The 22,003-nt window shown below is 35.6% G+C and overlaps 1 protein-coding gene across 1 annotated transcript; it reads left to right on the forward strand.

Moving 5' to 3' along the window:
• The first annotated feature begins 14,321 nt into the window (after positions 1-14,321).
• Positions 14,322-15,257, forward strand: LOC103548539 (olfactory receptor 4L1-like). The gene is given in 1 exon segment (XM_008516356.2): positions 14,322-15,257. A coding segment is annotated over 1 exon segment (936 nt).
• The last annotated feature ends 6,746 nt before the right edge of the window (positions 15,258-22,003 follow it).

A 22,003-nucleotide genomic window follows, 5' to 3' on the forward strand; every position in this document is an offset into this window, starting at 1 on the left:
AAATGTTATCCTTAAAGTAGCAAAAATGAAGATGTTCAAAACCTTGATCAAAAGATAAATGTACTTTATAAAGATATAAGAAAAGTCACACACACACGTGTGCACATACATGGTGACCAGTATTTCAATATTCAAACATTTTAAAAGTATCCAAAGAATATCCTCTAATTACTGTACTTAACAATAAACCATGGCCTTAAAACTGCTAAGGACATTAAACATTATGTTTAAGTGGGTACACTACAGAACTCTCAGAAGTATAACTCAAACTGATTGAACACATAATTTTACATTTTTTCTAATTTTAAATGTTTGTTTTATATACCATACTGGTAAACTCAGGGAGAACACTTATAACTGTTTGATAAAAAATATTATCAGGTCAAGTCTGAATTGTCCAAGAATTTCCTTTGGTTATGTGAGTTTGGATTCTCATATAAAAATGTTTTGGAGTTAGTAATTTATATGAGAATTTTTTTCCTGAAAAAGTAGCACACTTAACATAGCAGAAGTTCAGATTTTAAATATTTTTGAAGTACAGGGTATTTCAGATTCATCAGCACTTATTAACCTCTATAAACAAAGTTTTACAGAGCATTTTTATTTTTAGAGAGTTTGTATAAAAGTTATTAATATCTCCTTGAGGTAGGAAAATACTTTATATTCACCCAATGAGAGTCAAATGTTTCTCAATTACAGAAACACAGCCACACATAAAGCTGCGAGGTTCAGTTTTACAACCTCAGCTACAGATCAAAAGTAGAATCAGATTTACCAAGACATCCAAAGTGGAGACACATGCAGACACTGGATCTCAAAGAATATTTCTACTTTCAGTGGAAACTAGGCATATTCCTACACAAACAGGCAAATAGACCACCTCCCCCCCCAAATAAGCAAAACAAAACTAACAAACCATATTCTCCATTATTTCTCATCTGATAGAGTCTAGTTTTCTCGGTCTGGTATAACAAAGCACCCAAAACTGGGTGGCTTAAACAATAGAAATTACTATCTCACAATTCTGGAGTCTAGAAATTCAAAATCAAGGTTTTGGCAGGGTTGGTTCCTTCTCAGGGCTGTGAAGGAAGGATCAGGTCCAGGTCTCTACCTTTGACTTGTAGATTGCTGTCTTCTCCCCGGGTCTCTTCACATTCTCTTTCCTCTATGCATGTCTGGCTCTGTGCTCAAATTTCCGCCCTTTTAAAAAAACACCAGTCATCAGATTAGGACTCACTGTAATGATCTCATCTTAACTTACCTCATTTTACATCTGCAATGAACTTATTTCCAAATAAAGTCACATTCTAAAGTACTGGGGGCAAGAACTTCAGCAGATGAATATTTGGGGGGCACAATTCAACTCATGACAGATCCTAATCATCTCAACAGAACCAAATTCACAATCTCTGTTGCTACCAATGAGGTATAACCTATCAGAAAACGAGCACTGGAACCAAACTTGGCCAAGAATCAGAAACCAACCAACCAACCAACCAACCAACAAAATCCCACCAAATCAGAAAAACAAAAGAGAAATCACAATGTCAGTGAAGGAAAAGTTTTACTGTTTCTTGGAATTCATTATGGGAACCAAGAAGAGACATTCCTGGGCTTAAATGTACCATGAAGTACATTGCTTAGGAAACATAGTTTGTGGGCTCCAGAAGGTGAGCCCACTTGGATATCTTGATGGGTCCCCAAAATGGTTAAAGGATAATTTTAAAAAGTTAAAAACATGACTCATATATGATCACATGTAAAGTATTTATTTAACTCACTACGTGAGAGAACAAGCAAGATGTAAACTGGTTTCAATCAAGTTTTGATGGAATCAATTTCTAAGTCTGAATGAATCCTCCTGTAATGCTCTTCATATCTCCTGATTTCACCAATTCCATTATTCCAACCTGTGCCATAATTGGGCTGAGGATAGTGACTTCTTTAGTATTTTAAGAGTCAAACCCAAGGGGAAAAACACTAGTCAGGTTATCTTATTTACAAAAATGCTTCCCCACTTATCTAAGGGCCAAGAGATTTTAGAATTAAATGAAGAAATATTCATTAAGTATTTTTGAGACTTTTAAAACACAGAAGTTGCTACATTTTAAGACACCTAAGAAGTTTAAAATAAACAATCAGTATGAATAATGCTAGGCTTTACTATTTATAAGGGAAATCCAAATTAAAACCTATCTCTAGGCTGAAAATTCCATAAGCTGAGTGGAAAATATCTTGTTTTCTGCTTTGGAAAGTTCCTCAACTCTGTGGCATAGTGAAAGATTTCATTTTGGAACTTGGAAAAATGGACCAAGTTATGTGGCAGTTAGGGTGTAGGTTTATTGGCTAAGATGTTGATGAGATCTTCCTGGATTGATAAGGGGTATGAGTCCTAGAACGATATACCCCGTGTTCCTCTATTATGGGTAGTTCCACTTCTTACTGGTCATAAGTCCACCAACCCAGCAGAAAATAAGGCATCAGTAAGCTGTGTCCACTTAGTGATATAACTTATCCTTTGTTATAATCAGTAAGTATCTCATATGAATAAATATCTGAATGTATTCTTTCAATTAAACTGATGTGATCATAAGACTTCCATGTAGGACTATTTAGCAGGGTATGTTAAAAGTGAAACTGTGCATACAGTAATTTAGTGCTGCTAATCAGTTGCCTTTCCTACTATGCAGGATTTCTAAGTATTTTTTATACAGATGATAATAATATTCTAAAATTAAGAGGACTGAATTCTGTGGTCATTTGACTACATCATTATTTGGATATTGGCCCAGGTAGGCTAAATGGATGGAAACTGTCTTTGATGGAGAAATAAAGCAAAGAGAGAGAATTCTAATCAAACCAGAAATAAAGCAGTTCTGGTACTTGATAGGGAGATTGAAGCATATAAGCTCACAGCCAAAATATAGAAGACAGCAAGACGAATGGGGTCAAATCATGACTTCATGTTCCATATGGAAGAAATTATTCTAGTGACATTTGCACAGATGTCTTGAGTGTTGGTCTCCATGCAGAAAAATAAGTAGGAGCAGAAGATTTGAGTCCAGTGGGAATAAAATGTGAAGAATTCTGGATAATGCTGAAGAAAGTAGCTTTACCATTTTATGATTTCCTGGGCCACAGACTGGATGCAAATGTTGGACTATTACAACAAAAGAAGCGTGGTGTAGTGGCAATCACCTGGATTGCCTGGAAGAAAGGGTCAAACCTATTAATTGTGGATTTGCCACCAACTTGTTCCTTAGCTTCAGCAAAGCTATTTATCCTCTCTGTACCTTGGTTTCCTTAACTTTAAAAGAAAAGAGTTTTACAGTCAACAGCAAAGTTTCATTCAGATTCTAGCAACAGAAGCTTTCTATAAGGCTTGTTGCATTGACGGCAGTAAAAATAATCATTTTAGGAGCATCCATCCACAGTGCCCATTCCTGTACATCTTTCCGCTATTCCGAATAATGTCCTGAGCTCTTTCTACTTATCTCAGGAAGTGCAAACGTCTGGAAAAACTTCTAAGATTATCAGATTAAGATACTTCTCTGCAAATTTCATGATGTCCCAGTAACTTCAAGTTAAACTCATCATTTTTCAGTAATTTCAGACCAAGGTTAAGAAGTAGAGGATTACAAATTTTACCTAAATTACCCCAAACATTTATCTGTTGCCTTATCTTCTCATTCACAAAAACTGAATTGTAATATCATTCTGCAAACCGTGCTTATATAAGAAACTAAATGACTAAAGCCATGGTCACTCTAACTCATCATTTCCAAGAGTAAGCTTTGCTTACTCTATATAGTTTTAAACTACTTTATTAAGGTATGACTGACATATAAAAAGCTGAACATATTTAATATATACAACTTGATGAGTTTGGAGTTAAGCATAGCCTTGTGAAACTATCACCACAATCTGTACTATAAAAATAGCCATCACTTCCAAAAGTTTCCTCCCGCCCCCTTTGTTATTATTATTATTATTTATGTGATAAAAACACTTAAGAAAACTACTCTCCTGGCAAATTTTAAGTATACAGTATAATATTTTTAACTATAGAGACTATTCTGTACATTAGATCACTAGTACTTATCGCGTAGACCTGAAACTTTGTACCCATTGACTAATAACGCCCCATTCTCCCCTACCCCTCAGCCTCTAGAAACCACCATTCAACTTTCTGTTCCTATGAGTTTGACTATTTTACATACTTCATATAATAGGAATTATGCAGTATTTGATTTTCTGTAACTGGCGTATTTCACTTAGCACAATGTCCTCAAGGTTCATCCATCTTGCTGCTATGACAAAATTTCTTTTTTTTTTTTTTTGAGGCAGATTAGCCCTGAGCTAACATCTGCTGCCAATCATCCTCTACTTCATATGTGGGACGCCTGCCACAGTATGGCTTGCCAAGCAGTGCCATGTCCACACCTGGGATCCGAACCGGTGAACCCCAGGCCACCAAAGCAGAACATGTGAACTTAACCACTGTGCCAACAGGCCGGCCCCCCAAAATTTTCATTTTTTAAAGGCTGAATAATATTTCATTGTATGTATATACCACATGTTCTTTATTCATTCATCTGTTGATGGATATTTAGATTATTTCCATATCTTGACTATTGTCAATAATGCTGTGAAGAACATGGAAGTGTATATATCTTTTGGAGATTCTGATTTCAATTCTTTTGCATGTATTCCATAAACTAGGATTTCTGGCTCATATGGTAATTCTAGTGTGTCTCTATACATTAGCAGTGAACTTTCTGAAATTGAAATTAAGAAAACAGTCACAGTTATAATCACATCAAAAAGAATAGAAAACTTAGAGATAAATTTATCCAAGGAGGTGAAAGAATTGCACACTGAAAACTACAAATTATTGATGAAAGAAATTAAAGCAGACACAAATAAATGGAAAGACATACAACGAACATGGATTGGAGATAATATTGTTATATTGTCCATATTACCTAATGCAAACCACGGATTCAATGGAATCCCTCTCAAAATTCCAGTGTCATTTTTTACAGAAATAGAAAAGACTATCCTAAAATTCATATGGAACCACAAATGACACTGGTAGCCAAAGCAATATTGAAAAAGAAGAACAAAGGTAGAAGCATCATATTTCCTGACTTCAAGATAATTTACAAATCTATACTAGATAAAACAGTGTGGTATTGGCATAAACCCAGACATATATACCAATGGCATATACTACAGAGCCTAGTAATAAAGCCACACATATATATCAACTGATGTTTAACAAGGGTGCCAAGAATAAACAAGGGGGAAAGGATAGTCTCTTCAACAAATGGTGTTGAGAAAACTGGATATCAACATGCAAAGGAGTTAAATTGGAAGTTTATCTTACACTATATATAAACATCAACTCAAAATGGATTAAAGACTTAGAAAAGAGCTGAAACTATAAAATTCATAGAAGAAACATAGAAGACTCCTTCATGCCATTGGGTTTGGCAATGATTTCTCTGATATGACACTGAAAGCACAGGCAGCACCAAAAAAATTAGAAAAGTGGGCCTATATCAAACAAAAAGTATTCTTCACAGAAAAGAAACCAATCACAGAATCAAAAGCAAAACTATAGAATTGGAGAAAATATTTACAAACCATATATCTAATAAAGGGTTAATATCCAAAATAAATAAGGAACTCAAACAGCACTAAAGCAAAAAGCAACTGAATTAAAAAATGGGCAGAGTATTTGAAAAGACATTTCTTGAAAGAAGACATACAAATGGCTAACAGGTATATGAAAAGATGATCAATTCACTAATTATAAGGGAAATGCAAATCAAAAGCAAAATGAAGTAGCACCTCACATCTCTTAGGAAGGCTATTAGGAAAAAACGAAAGTTAACAAGCATTGGAAAAAATGTGGAGAAATTGGAATTCTTGCACACTTTTGAAGTGAATGTAAAACGGTGCAGCTGCTATGTTGAATGGTATGTCTTCTTTCTGGAGGAAACACAGTGTATATCCAGGTATACCACTCCAACCCATACACCAGATGACATAAAATTCTGTCAGCTTTAAGTAGAGTCCAATTCTGGAAAAGGTTCTTCCTCAGCAGTTCCAGGCTCTGTGCAACAGGCCTTACTGCCTGGGCCGTACCACCTGGACTACAATGGAATTAGAAAAATTGTTGGTAAGAAGAGATAAAATGTAAAGTTCATAGCAAGTATGAATGGGATAATCACAACGTCAACTGCTATGGCTTTATAACAACCATTTCTCTAAAATTACAAAGTAATTTATGCAGACATCATCCCACAAATATCATAGAATACCAAAGATCTACATGAAAAAAAGAGATTTGGTGGAGTTGGCTTATGACTATTGGATCTAGTGTCTCCATCATACAGCACCACCCAGAATATGTTGCCATAAAAGAGCAATGAAATCACTTACTGCATTTGCAGTTGAACCACTAGCTTGGAGATGATATTTTGAGAATACGGTGGCATTCTCTAGAATACTGTATATACATATATACAATAAACAATTTTTGTTTGGTGCCGTGTCCCCCTTAGGTCACATACATGAGCCCAGGAACCAGAGCATAGTTGGGAAATTTGATCTTTCCATCCTATGAACTCTGGCCACTATGGGTTTAGAAGTCCTGGTTTCAATATCAAAAGGAAACATTTCCATCAGGGACACAACAGAAGTCTCATTAAATTTGGTCTATGGCTATTGCCAAGGAAATTCAGGCTTCTTGCACCAAGAGAAAACAGGGAAGGAAAAGAATCACCATCCCGGCAGGGGTAATTGATCACTAAGAAGATACGAGTCGACTGTTAACGAGAGTTGAGTGGATGCAGCTTGGCACCTGTTGATCCACATAGGGGACTTTTAGAACCCTCTTAACCAATTTTGATGGTAAATGGACAAATGCAGCAGCCATGGTTTGAGAAGAGCATAGTAAGCAGTGGCTTGGAGTGCACGTCAGGGCTTAGGTTACTTATCAGATGAGCCATCTCTGTCAGCAGAGTTTCCAACTAAGGAATCTAGACAGTACAGTAGAAGGATACGAGTATCAGTTGCGGTCTCACCACGCACTTCAGGAGCAGGTATTGTAATTCATCCCATTAATTTTCCTCTGATAAGATATCTACAGGATAAGAGGTTCACCCAATTGCTGAAGGAGGTGCTCCTAGAACTCAAATGAATGAAGGAGATACAAGTGTTAGGAGTGGATGTTATCTATACTGTACTCTGTCACCCAGATCCCCTCTTCAGGACACATAAATTTATGCCCCCATTTGTTGGGAGTTTTGTTGTCTCACATCTCTCATCATTTTTCTCTCTTTGGAATGTCCTTGGCTAAAGAAAGCTGACATACTCAAGGCAATGCTCTCTTTCTGTGTTAGTTTGCATCCAACATTAGTTAGTATCAGTCCACTTGGGACAATTTTTAAAGGTCATGCCAGATCCAGAGCTCCCTGAAAGGTTGACTGAGGCCTTGTTGTAACTGAGCTATCATCCCGCTTCTGCCTCTGCCACATCTTTCTTCGTTTCTTACCTCTAAATAGAATTGATCCTGAAAGGGCTCCCTAACAAACTTCCTGTGCACTGATCTTCATGTAAGAATTTTCTTCTCCCGGAACCCAACCTTTGATGCAATTTTCCTGATCCTTCTCATACTATTGTCAGAGATGGTACTTGAAGGCTTAGATATCATATGTAATATTATGTTGGTCTGTTACTCTAATGATATCATGCTCATTAGACTTTATGAGCTAGAAGTAGTAAGTACCATAAATGCCTTGGTAAGACACGTCTGCCAAATGATGAGATGAGTCTGTCAAAATTTCAAAGAGATGAAGTATAAACTGATTATCCTCTGTGAAAAGGCAAGCATTTATTAAGTACTTTTAAACTTTTCAAAATGGAAAAGAGTCTTTTGGATACCTGAATGTAAGAAGACACCCAAAGACCCAAAGCTGAATAATTATTTCCAGTGTAAATGTCATCTAAAATACAGTGTGGAAAATTTGAAAACAAAATGAAAACTACCAGGAGATCAAATTAGCTCTCCTGCTCACTTATGTGCTTTAGAATTTTAGAATGAAAACAGCTTATTTAATTAGTATGTGGTACCAATTAATTGGTACCAATGAATCACTACCAGGAGAGCTTGGAAAAGAGACTGATTTATATCACAGAGGTATGTCATCTTATTCATGTACAGTGAATAATCTCACTTGGGCTTTTTAATATATATGCACCTAACACAGGGGCACCAAAGTACGTAAAGCAATTATTAACAGACTTAAAGGGAGAAATTAACAGCAACACAATAATAGCAGGAGACCTTAACACCCCACTTACATCAATGGACAGATCATCCAGATGAAAAGTCAACAAAGAAATAGCAGATTCAAAGAAAGCACTTGATTAGATGGACTTAATAGATATACACAGAGCAATCCATCCAAAGATAGCTACTACTAATGGAAAATGTGGACTCAGAGGACCACTGTAAAGAGGAGACATTTATACCAATACAGTAAAAAAGCCAAAGAATTAGACAATTGAGCAGGGAAAAGAGCATTCCAGGCAGAAGTGTCAGTGTATACAGACATTGTGAACTGAGACAGAGCTAGTAGGTACCTAAGGCAGAAGTTTATGTAGGAGGTTGATGAAAAAAAGAAAGAAAGATCTGTGATGAGATTTTATAGAAAGGAAGAGACCAGAGTATCCAGGCTTAGTAGAACCTTTTTTATTGGCATTATAAAGCCATTAAAGCCTTTTGAGATTGCAAGTGATGGGATCCTATATACATTTAAAGTTTGGTATACTTCTGTCTTCTTAAAGGGAGAATACAATGTAGCAAAGTGAAAGCAGAGGGAATAGCTAGTGGGCTGTTTCAGGTTTAAGTCCAATTTTTTAAATGATACAAACAATGAGTTTATGAAAACATTGCAAAGAGGCCTTCCAAAGGCAAATACAAAACCTAAAATTTGATGCAAACATCTTGGAGACCGCCCTTTGACGCCTTTTGTTTTACGTAACAGTGACCCTTGACTATTCCCTCTTTATCCCTTTCTTCCTTTCTATGTAACTTGCCCAGCTTTAGTTTGGCCCTAGACCATGTGCCCCCAACATTTTAGCTTTATTCTGAAAACGTCAACCTTTACTATCCTTATCACCTGGCTTGGGTAATCTAGTCTGGGCATTCAATATTGTGTTCATATTATCTTTCTAATTTCCATATTTAGGAATCCTTTCCTTTCTTGAACAAATCTCTTCCAATGCCACACTAAGCCATGGCATATGTTTATCTCCTCAGAAGAAATATTTTTAAAAGTTTCTTTTTCATGGGAATTCTAACTGCTAGTGGCTGCATGGGGTACTAAATTAAAAAAAAAAAATTAGAGGCTCAGTCAGCAAGAGTGAGAAATCTACCTGCAATGTCTACAATGGGCTTTGGAAATGAATGTGGCACCATGTTTATCATATATTTATTACCCTCCCGTCCTCGTAATCTTTTCAATATAATTATAGTTGGAGAAACATGGAATAGTTACATATAAGAATAATCACAGAAAAATTCCTCTGGAAAATGAACTCATCTGTAATCATCTATTGTTACTCAGTTAGCCTTAAGAATTTTATATGCTTAATTACATTGTTTTACCATAAAAGTTTTACTAGAATTGCCTCCAAGAACTTCTTTTAATACTGTTGAGTCATCATGAAGTTCTACGTAATTGTAAAGGACTTAGTGAAATTCTAAGTCTTCAGTGGTTCATCGCTAAACTCCACTAATTCATCGTTTATTGATTACCATTAGTCATTCATTAATTACCGTGGTGAAAGCCTCCCTTGCTTGCTCTCTCTCTCTCACTGTCTTTCTCTTTCTCTCTCTGTCTCCCCACTTACATGGTAAAAGGAGATTGTTCTCTATGTTAACAACTTGTCTATAGTCTTCGTATTATTTCTTTATAAGCCTTGCTCAGTGTGGACATGATTTATTTTAATTTTACTTGAATTAATGCATTCAATTATCAAATTTATAAATACTCAGATTAATAAATAAAATTAATAGAATTATAATTTCCTCAAGTCTGTCATCTATGTTATATCCATTTTCTATAAATGTGCCCAGATGCCGCCAATCAAAACACTTGAGTTAGTGCTTTCTCCGGAGAGCACTTACTAGAAGAGGTTCACATGGTTGACACTCTGTGAATACACAATACATTTAAATAATGAGAGAATAAGTCCCTCCTCTGGACTCTAGGGAGCACTAGCATGTTTATTTTAATAACTCCCTCTGGGGATTGATACTAGTTTGCACCTTATGTATGTTTCTTGTCCTTTTTTTTTCCCCCTGCAAATGATTGTCATGTTTATTCACGGAGGTAAAAAAATATATATATATTCAGAATCTCACTGTGTCTGCATGTCTTTGAAGGGGCCACTCCTCAGTGAAAACTGGTAGGTTTAAATAGCAGTGCTAACAACATATTAAAATTATATATTTTAATAAAATAGGAGACATTTTACTAGAAACTTGGACCTGAACGAAAACCATATTATTTTGATCACGAGGGCAACAGTAAAAGATAATTTTGGTCAAGTAGTATCTGGACAAATGTGTCTAGTTTCAGTAAGAAGAAGAGCCAGTCTGTGATGGATAAATAAATACCATTCATGTTCCTTATGTGAGGGGTCAGTTTTATAGTTTGAGTTTGTGTTTTGGCATATACACTTGGCTCAGTTTAATCTCTGTGAAATAAAAAAAAATAATACGGTAAAATAATGGAAAAATTAGGCTCTTCCTTGGCTAAGTTTAGCATCTGCGATAAGTCTGAAATTTAATTTCACAAAACCTCAGATCAAGAAAATGGGAAGCTGACATTTAATCTTATATTAATTTACTTATCTATGTTTTGACTTTCCTATATTGAGTATTTATTTCAACACAGAAAACCCTTACAGAATGCTGAGTAAACGATTAATTTAAATCAGTTTTTTAATTTTTAAAAATTTTCCCAAGTCTACACTTATTTTCTTGCTTGAAGTCATGTAACCTTTTAATCAATACAGTTGTCTAATTGTATTGCAAATATATTCATTTAGGGAATTTTGCACCTCAAGGACTATGTCCTATTTTTCTAAACCCACCAGCCTTTTTCTACCTACATTTAAAACAATTACTTTAATATTTTAAACTTGATCAATATATGAAAACAAAGCCCTTTGTGCATTTATAATGCTGAGGTTTTTCTCTTAAATGTAGAAGTTTATCTTTTAATTAGAAAAATATTTATAATGGTTATTTTAGCAGCAAAGCTGATTTTTCATGTTCCAAACATCTTTTTGTGATAAGTGAATATTACCTGTGGGTTATATAATCCAAACATGGCTTAACACGCTCATGAAAAGGAATCACACACACACATACACACGCACACACACACACACACACACAAATCCCCTCAAGATAAATAGAAACTGTACAGCCTTTATTCTTATTAAAAAACCCATCAGTTACACATTTCCACATACACTATTTAAGTGCCTTTGTGGAAATGTACGGAAATAACTTTGTTACTGAATATAGATGCAAAGTATTGAACATCTTGTATATTTTTTCCGTCTAGCAAGCAACCACAGTTGAATAGAGTGGGGTAATTTTTCATCTTTTAGTCACATGAATGGTATAGAAAGAGCTAGACTTCCCAGTCACAGGCCATCCATCCCATTCTCAGATAAAGTTTCTGCTGGAAAGAAACCAAACCCTGCCTGATCCAGTTTTATTCAATCATTTTTCATTCCTTTTCAGTTCACTATTATTTATATAGTACATACCACTCAAAAATTTAAATCTTCCATTTGAGGTTTAGCTGTGGCTTAAGTTAGGAAGAACTCTTTTTCTTTTTGTAAGTCTAACTTATTTTTACCTGTGTCTGAGCAGAAAAAAATATATTTTAAGGCTATTTCATCTTTGATCATATGTACAAATTGTCGTAATGAATGATTTCATCTCTCATGACAGATTTGAATCCATCTACATATACACTTAGCTGGATTTATTTTATAAATATGCTTGTAAATTTTTTTAAAGCTTAAATTAATAATTATTTTACTTTTAATTTTCCTATTTTACATATGAAACTATAAAAATCACTTTTATGATTCTCCTTAAGATTCTGTCCTGTTAGTATTTTGAGACTGAGGAAAGCATAGTTTTCAAAACAATTTCATAACTAGCATGTAGACCCAATTACTGCATGAAATAGAATATCAATGATGATGACAATAAATTCTTTATAAAGAAGACAACCAGGTAATTAAATCATTTATATTTAATAGAGAAAAATACTTCCATTAACATTAAGTGTTTTTTATGAAGTTTTCCACAATAAAATTTTTCTGTGGTCCTTCTTGGTTTGAGTATCCTTATAATCATCTGAAAATGAGATATTGATAAAGATAGAATTTTGTGAATGTGCATACATAGCACCTATGTGTATACAATGAAATATGCAAATATATTCCATGTATGTTACTCTTTATAGTCTCATAATAATCTGTGAGGTTGAAAAATAAGCATTGTTTTATTTTCATAGAAAAATAAATCAATGTTCAAAGAGTTAAGAGTACATTTGCTTAGTAAATGTTGAGGCCAGAAGTAATTAAATATTGATTATTGGTTCAATCTTTTAAAATATTCTGATAGTTGGGCTAAACAATAACTTCTGAGTATTTCATGAACTATTAAGCCAAAAAAAGAGAAAATTCAGAGTATATTTTCCACACTCTGTTCTGGTGCTCCAGAACTAAAATGTGATATAAGTATGTGCATTTGTGTTTGTGTGTGTATGTGTGTTCTTATATCTGTGTCTGTGATTAGCAGGCATTTGGTCCTGTCCAAAACGTCTGTAAGACATTTGGTCCATGCCAGAAGGTCCTTGACATTTGGTCCTGTTCAAAATGTCCATGAGCATGTTTGGTCCATGCCAAATGGTTTTAGACAGGACCAAATATTTGATGAGGACCACATGTCTCCACGAACATTTTGGATAGGGCCAAATGTGATGCAAGAGTGCCTGTGTGTTTCGTGTGTATCATTAATAATTTTTGTTTTTAAAGAAGAAAAGAAAAAGAAAGTTGGGAGTAAAAGAACTAAATCAGACTAAAAAGTAGGTAAAAGTGAGACGGATTGTGTGTCAGCTCAATGTGGGAAAACATATAAAGTGCAAGTGTCAAGGATATATGAACCAGGATGATAGCCAATAGTCAGTCTGCACACAAGTGAAAAATGTCAGAGGAAAGCACTGGGTACAAGAAGATAGGCATTTAGAGCCAAGGAAATATAAACACTACTTGTAAAAGATTTGGTGGTCGTTCAGAGAACATCTATACATAGAATGCAAAGGAACAAGAAAGAAAACTCCAGCCAGGAACCCAGCAACAACAGAATCAGGAAAACATGCAAAAAGGCTAAATGGTGGAGGTCAGGAGTTTTGTTTAGGAATCAAAGTATGAGATACAAAGCACTACTCGAAAAAAAAAAAGTAAGAAAGGATAAAAGAAAGAAGGAAGGAAGGATGGCAGAGAAAGAAACCTCGACACTGAGAAACATTTATGTTCTTGTTCAGAAACTTGCTAGAAAGTTTACTATAATTTTGGGGAGGGAGTAACAATGTATGACAGATTGTAGACAGTTTAAAGCTTCAGGGATAGTGAAATCATTGGTATATCTCTTTGGGATAAAAGGGTGAGGTGAGAACATAGCGTAGCAGTTAGAAGAAAGGTTCCTAAAGTAATCTGCTGAGTGGGTATATGATTTAACTCACATGCACGTATCTGAATATTTTAAATGAGAGAGTGAGAAAGGAGTAAAAGATCGAATACTAGGCATCAAAAAGTTACACAACTATATTCCTGTCCATTTTAACTAACTCATTTGACTAGCAGCCATTTGACTCTTTTACTTATTAACCCACTGAACTTACAGCTCATGAACTCTTGATAGAAACAGCACATCAACGTGGAGGTGCAAACTATGTAAAATTTACAAAATTTTACAATAAATTTCTCATCTTTTGTGACTTTTTGGCTGAAAAAAATGCAGTAATGTGAATGTCTCTTCTAATAATCAGTTGAAATATATTTTTCAGAAATGAACATCTTTTCTCTTTCTATAGGAATCAAATACTACTTTCTACATGTCCATGCCTTCAAAACTATCACAGTTTATCACTTTTTCCAGGTTATCTTCATGTTAAAGACTTTCTGAAAACTCCTACCTAGACTAGGTGGATATGATGAATGGCTCAATGATATCTGAGTTTGTTTTGTTAGGACTCACCAACACTTGGGAACTTGAAATTTTCTTTTTTTTCATATTTTTGTTGGCCTATGCAGCGATTATGGCAGGAAACCTTCTCATTGTGGTCATCGTAACCTTTGAATCTCACCTGCACTCCACACCAATGTACTTCCTCCTTGGAAATCTCTCCTTTCTTGATATGTCTATTTCCTGAATCACGACCCCTAAGATGATCACAGATTTTCTTAGGGAAAATAAAACTATTTCCTTGTGGGGCTGTATGGCTCAGATGTTCTTCCTCCACTTTTTAGGGGGCAGTGAGATGACTCTTCTCACAGTTATGGCTGTTGATCGGTACATTGCAATATGCAAACCTCTTCACTACACAACCATCATGAACGGCCGGGTACTCATGGGTTCCGTGCTACTGTCATGGGCTGTTGGTTTTCTGCACACGACAAGCCAGATGGCCTTTACTATCACCTTGCCCTTCTGTGGCCCCAATATAGTGGACAACATTTTTTGTGACCTTCCCCTGGTTCTAAAGCTTGCCTGCACTGAGACCTATGTTCTGGAGTTGCTGGTAATTGCTGACAGTGGACTGTTCTCTTTCCTCTGCTTCATACTCTTGCTCATTTCCTACACTGTCATTCTAGTAACTGTCCGACGTCGATCCTCTGGAGGACTCTCCAAGGCTTTGTCCACACTGTCTGCCCATGTTACTGTGGTCACTCTGTTCTTTGGGCCATGTATCTTCATTTATGCTTGGCCGTTTAGCAGCTTTTCAGTGGATAAATTTCTTTCTGTGTTTTATTCAGTTATCACACCCTTACTGAACCCCATTATTTATACTCTGAGGAATCAGGAGATGAAAGCAGCTGTGAGTAGACTGAGGACTCAATACATCAGCTCCAGACAGACGTTCTAGGCAACAATCAGGGTGATGAAGGCTTTTAGTGGAAAAAACCTGTATATGTTACATCTCAGAATAAGTTGATATTAATTTGTTTTATTTGTAGATTTTTAAAAATACTCATGACGTATGTTGAAATTATCAAATGTTGCATCATTACATTTGTATGATGTTTGTTTTTATTGGAAGAATAATTATTTCAATTAAAATTCAGTTCAGTTGTGGTTAATAATATTTAAAAGTGTAATATAGAATTAAATAGAAAAAAAATGGCTCACTATAGTTAGAAACCCAGAAATGTCCAAGACTAAAGTTTATTAAATAAAGAGAATTCAAATACAAACTTGTTTATTTTTAAATCAGAATTAGGGACCTTCAGCTGAACTGTCCGGTTGACTAAATGTGCATAAAAATTGTATGAACTCTTCTAAACTCACAAGCACACATACATGAACTCACATTTTTTTCCTAACATGAATAAGAAATATTACTTTTCAACAAGGCAGACTACTTTCCTTGAGTAGGTCTATCTAAACAGTAGCTATCATCCACTGACAAGAAACACATATTTATTTATTTCCTGAGAAAATAGAAATCCCACCTGTCTGTGAGGTTACACACAGCTCATTTTACCTTATTCCTTCATTCATGTTTGTGTTCACACTTGTTCTTATGTATCTCTCAAGAATCAAGTAAAAGCATTATTATTATGCTAATCCTCATGGACAAGGAATAAATGAAGAAGCCCTTATATATGCCAGTCATTTACTTCACAACAAAACAGGAAGTATCTCAAGCTGCTTAAGTTGCAAAGTGTACTAAATTATAAATTTTCATCTATTGTCCATGGACATTAGAATAAAAACATTCTATGACCTCCTTGATATCAAATTCAAATGCTCTGCTTTTTCCCAAACACTTGGTAGCCCTTTCACAGACTTCTGTCCAATATTTTTTCTTCATTGCTTCTTAAGAAATATGTGTAATATACTAACTTTAAGCTAAAGACTGCTTTAAAGATGTATTCCTAGCCATATGTGCATGACATATTTTAAACTAAATTTTTATTTTTTTCCCTTTTTTAAAAAAATTAAGATTATGATAGATTACAACCTTGTGAGATTTCAGTTGTACATTATTGTTAGTCGTGTTGTGGGTACACCACTTCACCCTTTGTGCCCTCACCCTAACCCCCCTTTTCCCTGGTAACCACTGATCAGTTCTCCTTGTCTATGTGTTAACTTCCACCTATAAGTGGAGTCATATAGAGTTCGTCTTTCTCTGTCTGGCTTAGCTTAACATAATACCCTCAAGGTCCATCCATGTTGATGCGAATGGAACAATTTTGTCCTTTTTATGGCTGAGTAGTATTCCATTGTGTATATATACCATATCTTCTTTATCCAATCATCAGTTTCTGGGCATTTAGGTTGGTTCCACGTCTTGGCTATTGTAAATAATGCTGCGATGAACATAGGGGTGCGTGGGACTCTTGGGATTGCTGATTTCAGGTTCTCAGGATGTGTTGAGGAGAATAGAAACTGTGTCTCTGAGGATCATTGGGGATATTCGTATCTATTTCTTATGAACTATTTAAGTTATAGAGTCAAATGTAGACATTGTTAGAACATGTAGTTTTATCAAATTTCTAACATTTTTCCACATTTATTTCAGGTTCTTTTACTACAAAAGTGGATTATTAGAGGTAATAAAGACCCCTAAGCAACGCTCAACATCTGGTTATTTTATTACAGCAAAGATAATCACTATCATCAACTCCATAAGTATCATTCCTTTGTGTGTTCTTAAAATTATTTTTCTCATTTTTTACACTGTGCATAAAATACATTTTGCATGTGTTTAACCTGATATAAATGGAATCTACATAAATGCTATTATACTTTTTTTAATTCTTTTTCATTTTTTAAACTCCATTTATTGAAAGATGAAAAGGAGGCTTGATGAGGGCAAGTAAGCCAGATCACATAACTAGCAAGAGGCTGAACTGGAATTTGAAGTGAAGTCTGAGTGAGGCAAGGTTTGTTTGGGTTTTTTTATAGATTAAATTATTTTTATTTATTCCAGTTTTATTGAGGCATAATTAACAAACAAAAACTGTATGCATTTACGGTGTACAACATAATGGTATGATATGCAAATTCATTGTGAAATGATTAGCACACTCAAGCTGTTTAACATATTCATCATCTCACATAGTTGCCTTTTATTTATCTATTTTGGTGTAGTGAGAACATATAAGATCTGCTGTCTTAGCAAATTTCAATGCAACACAGTATTGTTAACTATAGCCACCATGCTGTATATAAGATCCCCAGAACTTGTTCATCTTATAAATGAAAGTTTGTTCTCTTTGACCAACAATGATCCATTTTCCTCACTCCCCAGCCCCTGGTTAACTACCAATGTACTTTCTGTGTAGATCGACTTTTGATCTTTTGATGAGTTTTTTTATTTTATTTTATGTTTTTTTATTTTTTTAATTGCAGTAACATTGGATTATAACATTATATAGCTTTCAGGTGTACATCATAATATATTTCGAATTCTGTGTAGATTACATCATGTTCACCACCCAAAAACTAATTATAGTCCATCCCCTCACTCTGTAAGCCTAATCACCCCTTTTGCCCTCCTCCCTCATTTCCCTATGGTAACCACCAATCCAGTCTCCATTGTTATGTGTTTGTTTATCCTTGTTTTTATATTCTACTTATGAGTGAGATCATACGGTATCTGACTTTTTCCCTCTGACTTATTTCACTCAGCATAATACCCTCAAGGACCCTCCATGTTGTCACAAATGGCCGGATTTCATCATTTCTGAGGACTGAGTACTATTCCACTGTGTATAAATACCACATCTTCTTTATCCGTTCATCCCTTGATGGGCACCTAGGTTGCTTCCAAGTCTTGGCTGTTGTGTATAATGCCGCAATGAACATAAGGGTGCAAGCATCTTTATGCCTTTGCGTATTCAAGCTCTTTGGATAAATACCCAGCAGTGGGATAGCTGGATCATATGGTAGATCTATTCTTAATTTTCTGAGGATACTCCATACTGCTTTCCATAGTGGCTGCACAAGTTTGCACTCCTACCAGCAGTGTACGAGGGTTTCCTTCTCTCCACATTCTCTCCAACATTTGTTGTTTCCTGTCTTGTTAATTATAGCCATTCTGACTGGAGTGAGGTGATACCTCATTGTAGTTTTGATTTGCATTTCCCTGATAGCTAATGATGTTGAACATCTTTTCATGTGCCTGTTGGCCATCCGTATATCTTCTTTGGAGAAATCTCTGTTCAGATCCTCTGCCCATTTTTTAATTGGGTTGTTGGTTTTTTTGTTGTTGAGCTGTATTAGTTCTTTGTATATTTTGGATCTTATCTGATATATGGTTTGCAAATAACTTCTCCCAGTTGTTAGGTTGTCTTTTTGTTTTGTTGATGGTTTCTTTTGCTGTGCAGAAGCATTTCAGTTTGATGCAGTCCCGTTTGTTCATTTTTTCTTCTGTTTCCCTTGCCCGGTCAGACATTGTACTTGAAAATATGCTGCTAAGACCGATGTCAAAGAGCATACTGCCTATGTTTTCTTCTGGAAGTTTCATGATTTTGGGTCTTCCATTCAAGTCTTTAATCCATTTTGAGTTGATTTTTGTGCATGGTGTAAGGGAATGGTCTACTTTCATTCTTTTGCATGTGGCTGTCCAGTTTTCCCAACACCATTTATTGAAGAGACTCTCCTTTCTCTATCGTATGCTCTTGGCTCCCTTGTCGAAATATTAGCTGTCCATAAACGTGTGGGTTTATTTCTGGGCTCTCAATTCTAGTTCCATTGATCTATGTGTCTGTTTTTGTGCCAGTACCATGCTGTTTTGGTTACTATGGCTTTGTAGTATAATTTGAAATCAGGGAGTGTGATACCTCCAGCTTTGTTCTTTTTAAATGCTACTATTCTAAAATTTGTTTTGCACTCAGTTTAATACTTTAATGATCTACCTGTTTAAATATGTGCTGCTATAGTTCATTATTATTATTATTTTACAATATTTTAATAATACATAGTATAATATATATAATATAATATTTTAATATTATTATTATTAATATTATTATTATTATTTGTTGTGGAAGATTCACTTTGTGAAAACATCCGTTGCCAATCTTCCTCTTTTTTTGCTTGAAGATTAGCCCTGAGCTAACATCTGTCCCAATCTTCCTCTATTTTGTATGTGGGTCACAGCCACAGCATGGCTTGATGAGAGGCTTAGATCCCTGCCCAAGATCTGAACCCACAAGCCTGAGCCACTGAAATGGAGTGTACCAAACTTAAGTAGTACGCCACAGGGCTGGCCCCCATTCTTTTTTTGATTGTGGTAAAAAAACATGACATCATAACCATTTTTAAGAGTGCAGTAGTGTTAACGAGATGCACTTGTTGTGCAACAGATGTCTAGAACTTTTTCATCTTGCAGAAGTGAAACATTTTACTCCTTGTACAACTCCCTTTTCTATCTCTTCCTAGTCCCTAGCAATCACCATTCTACTTTATATTTCTAAAGGTTTGACTGCTTTAGTTACTTTGTATAAATAGATCATGCAGTATTTGTCTTTCTTTTGTGATGGGCTTATTGCACTTAGCATAATGTCCTCAAAGTTCAACCATGTTGTAACATACGGCAGGATTTCCTTCTTTTTTAAAGCAGTACTATTTAATTGTATGTATATGCCACATTTTTTTTATCCATTCATCCATTGAGGTTGCTTCCACTCCTTGGCTATTATGAATAATGCTGCAAGGAACAGGTATGTGTAAATATGTCTTTGACATCCTGTTTTCAGTTTACCCAAAAGTCAGACTGTTGTAGAATATGGCAATTCTTTTTCATTTTTTTTGAGGGAGATTACCCCTGAGATGACATCTGCCACCAATCATCCTCTTTTTGCTGAGGAAGACTGGCCCTGAGCTAACATTCATGCCCATCTTCCGCTACCTTATATGTGGGACACCCCCCCAAAGCATAGCTTGACAATAGGTGCATAGATCCGCACCCAGGATCTGAACCAGTGAATTCCGGGCTGCTGAAGTGGAACTTGTGAAACTAAACTCTGCACCACTGTGCTGGCCACTATAACATGGTAATTCTGTTTTTAATTTTTTAGGAAACTCCATGCTGTTTTCCAGGGCAGCTGCACCATTTTACACTCCCACTAACAGTGCAAAGTTTTCCAATTTCTCCACATCTCCGCTTCCTCACCAGAACTTGTTATTACCTGTGTTTTTGTTTTGATAGTGGCCATCCTAACAAGTATGAGGTCATATCTCATCGTGGTTTTGATTTGCATTTCCCTGATGATTAATGATATTGAGCATTTTTTCATATGCTTGTTGGCTATTTGTATATTTTCTTTGGATAACAATCTATTCACATCCTTTGCCCATTTTTTCATTGAGTTATTTGTTTTTGCTGTTGTTAAGTTGTAAGATATTCAGGATATTAACTCCTTATCAGATATTTTACCAGATGACTTGCAAATATTTTCTCCCATTCTGTATGTTGACTTTTCACTGTGTTGATTATTTCCTTTGCTGCTGTAAGGGAGGAAGAAATAGTTCTCTACCCTTCTAGGTTCTAAGTTCTTCTGCCTGGTCTAAGGATTAAGTTGACATGAGACAGAATAACAGGATAAAATCAAACAAGTTTAAGAACATGTATACCTGTGAGAAACACAGGAAAACTGAGTAATGGTAAAATGGCTGAAGCTGCCACCTTCAGCACTATTTTCAGCCAAAGCAAAGGAGGATGTTGGGTGTAGTGCTTTGGGACTTCAAAAGGGAGGAAGGCAATTCACATAGAGATGGGAAAGAAAATGTTTGGTAAACAAATGTTTGCCATGTGTTTCGAAGGCAATGAGACATGGAGAAGACTTCCATTGCATGGGTCTTGCTAGGTTCCTCCCTGTCTACCACACCCAGTTCATATTATACTATGGTTATCTATGGTGTTAGCTCCTTCTTGAATTAGATCTTCCATCTTGAATTTTTTTAGGCAGTTAGGGGAAAGGTGAAAGTCTCTTTCTGAGTCTTCCGTTCTTAAAAATAATCAAGCAAAAGAGACACATTTTGGAGTGGCAAATTCTGCTCACTTATACTACACAGAAGTTTTAAAGTTTGATGTTTTCCTATTTGTCTGTTTTGGCTTTTGATGCCTGTGCTTTTGGTAACATATCCAACAAATAACTGCCAAATCCAATGTCTTGAAGAATTTTGCCCATGTTTTCTTCTAGGAGCTTTATAGTACCAGGTCTTACATTTAGGTATTTAATTCATTTTGAGTTAATTTGTGTATATGATGTAAGGTAAGTATCCAAAATCATCTTTTTTTTTTTTTTTAAAGATTTTATTTTTCCTTTTTCTCCCCAAAGCCCCCCGGTACATAGTTGTGTATTCTTCGTTGTGGGTTCTTCTAGTTCTGGCATGTGGGACGCTGCCTCAGCGTGGTCTGACGAGCAGTGCCATGTCCGCACCCAGGATTCGAACCAACGAAACACTGGGCCGCCTGCAGCGGAGCGCGCGAACTTAACCACTCGGCCACGGCGCCAGCCCCCCAACGTCATCTTTTACATGTGGATATCTAGCTTTCCAAACACCATTTGTTGAATCTGGTTCATTCATTTTAATGGCTACAGCATCTTTTATTTAATGGATATACTGAAATTTATTCAAGTCTTTTCTTCTTGGGAG

This window comes from Equus przewalskii, chromosome 1 (assembly GCF_037783145.1).
Source record: "Equus przewalskii isolate Varuska chromosome 1, EquPr2, whole genome shotgun sequence".
NCBI classification, from domain to species: Eukaryota; Metazoa; Chordata; class Mammalia; order Perissodactyla; family Equidae; genus Equus; species Equus przewalskii.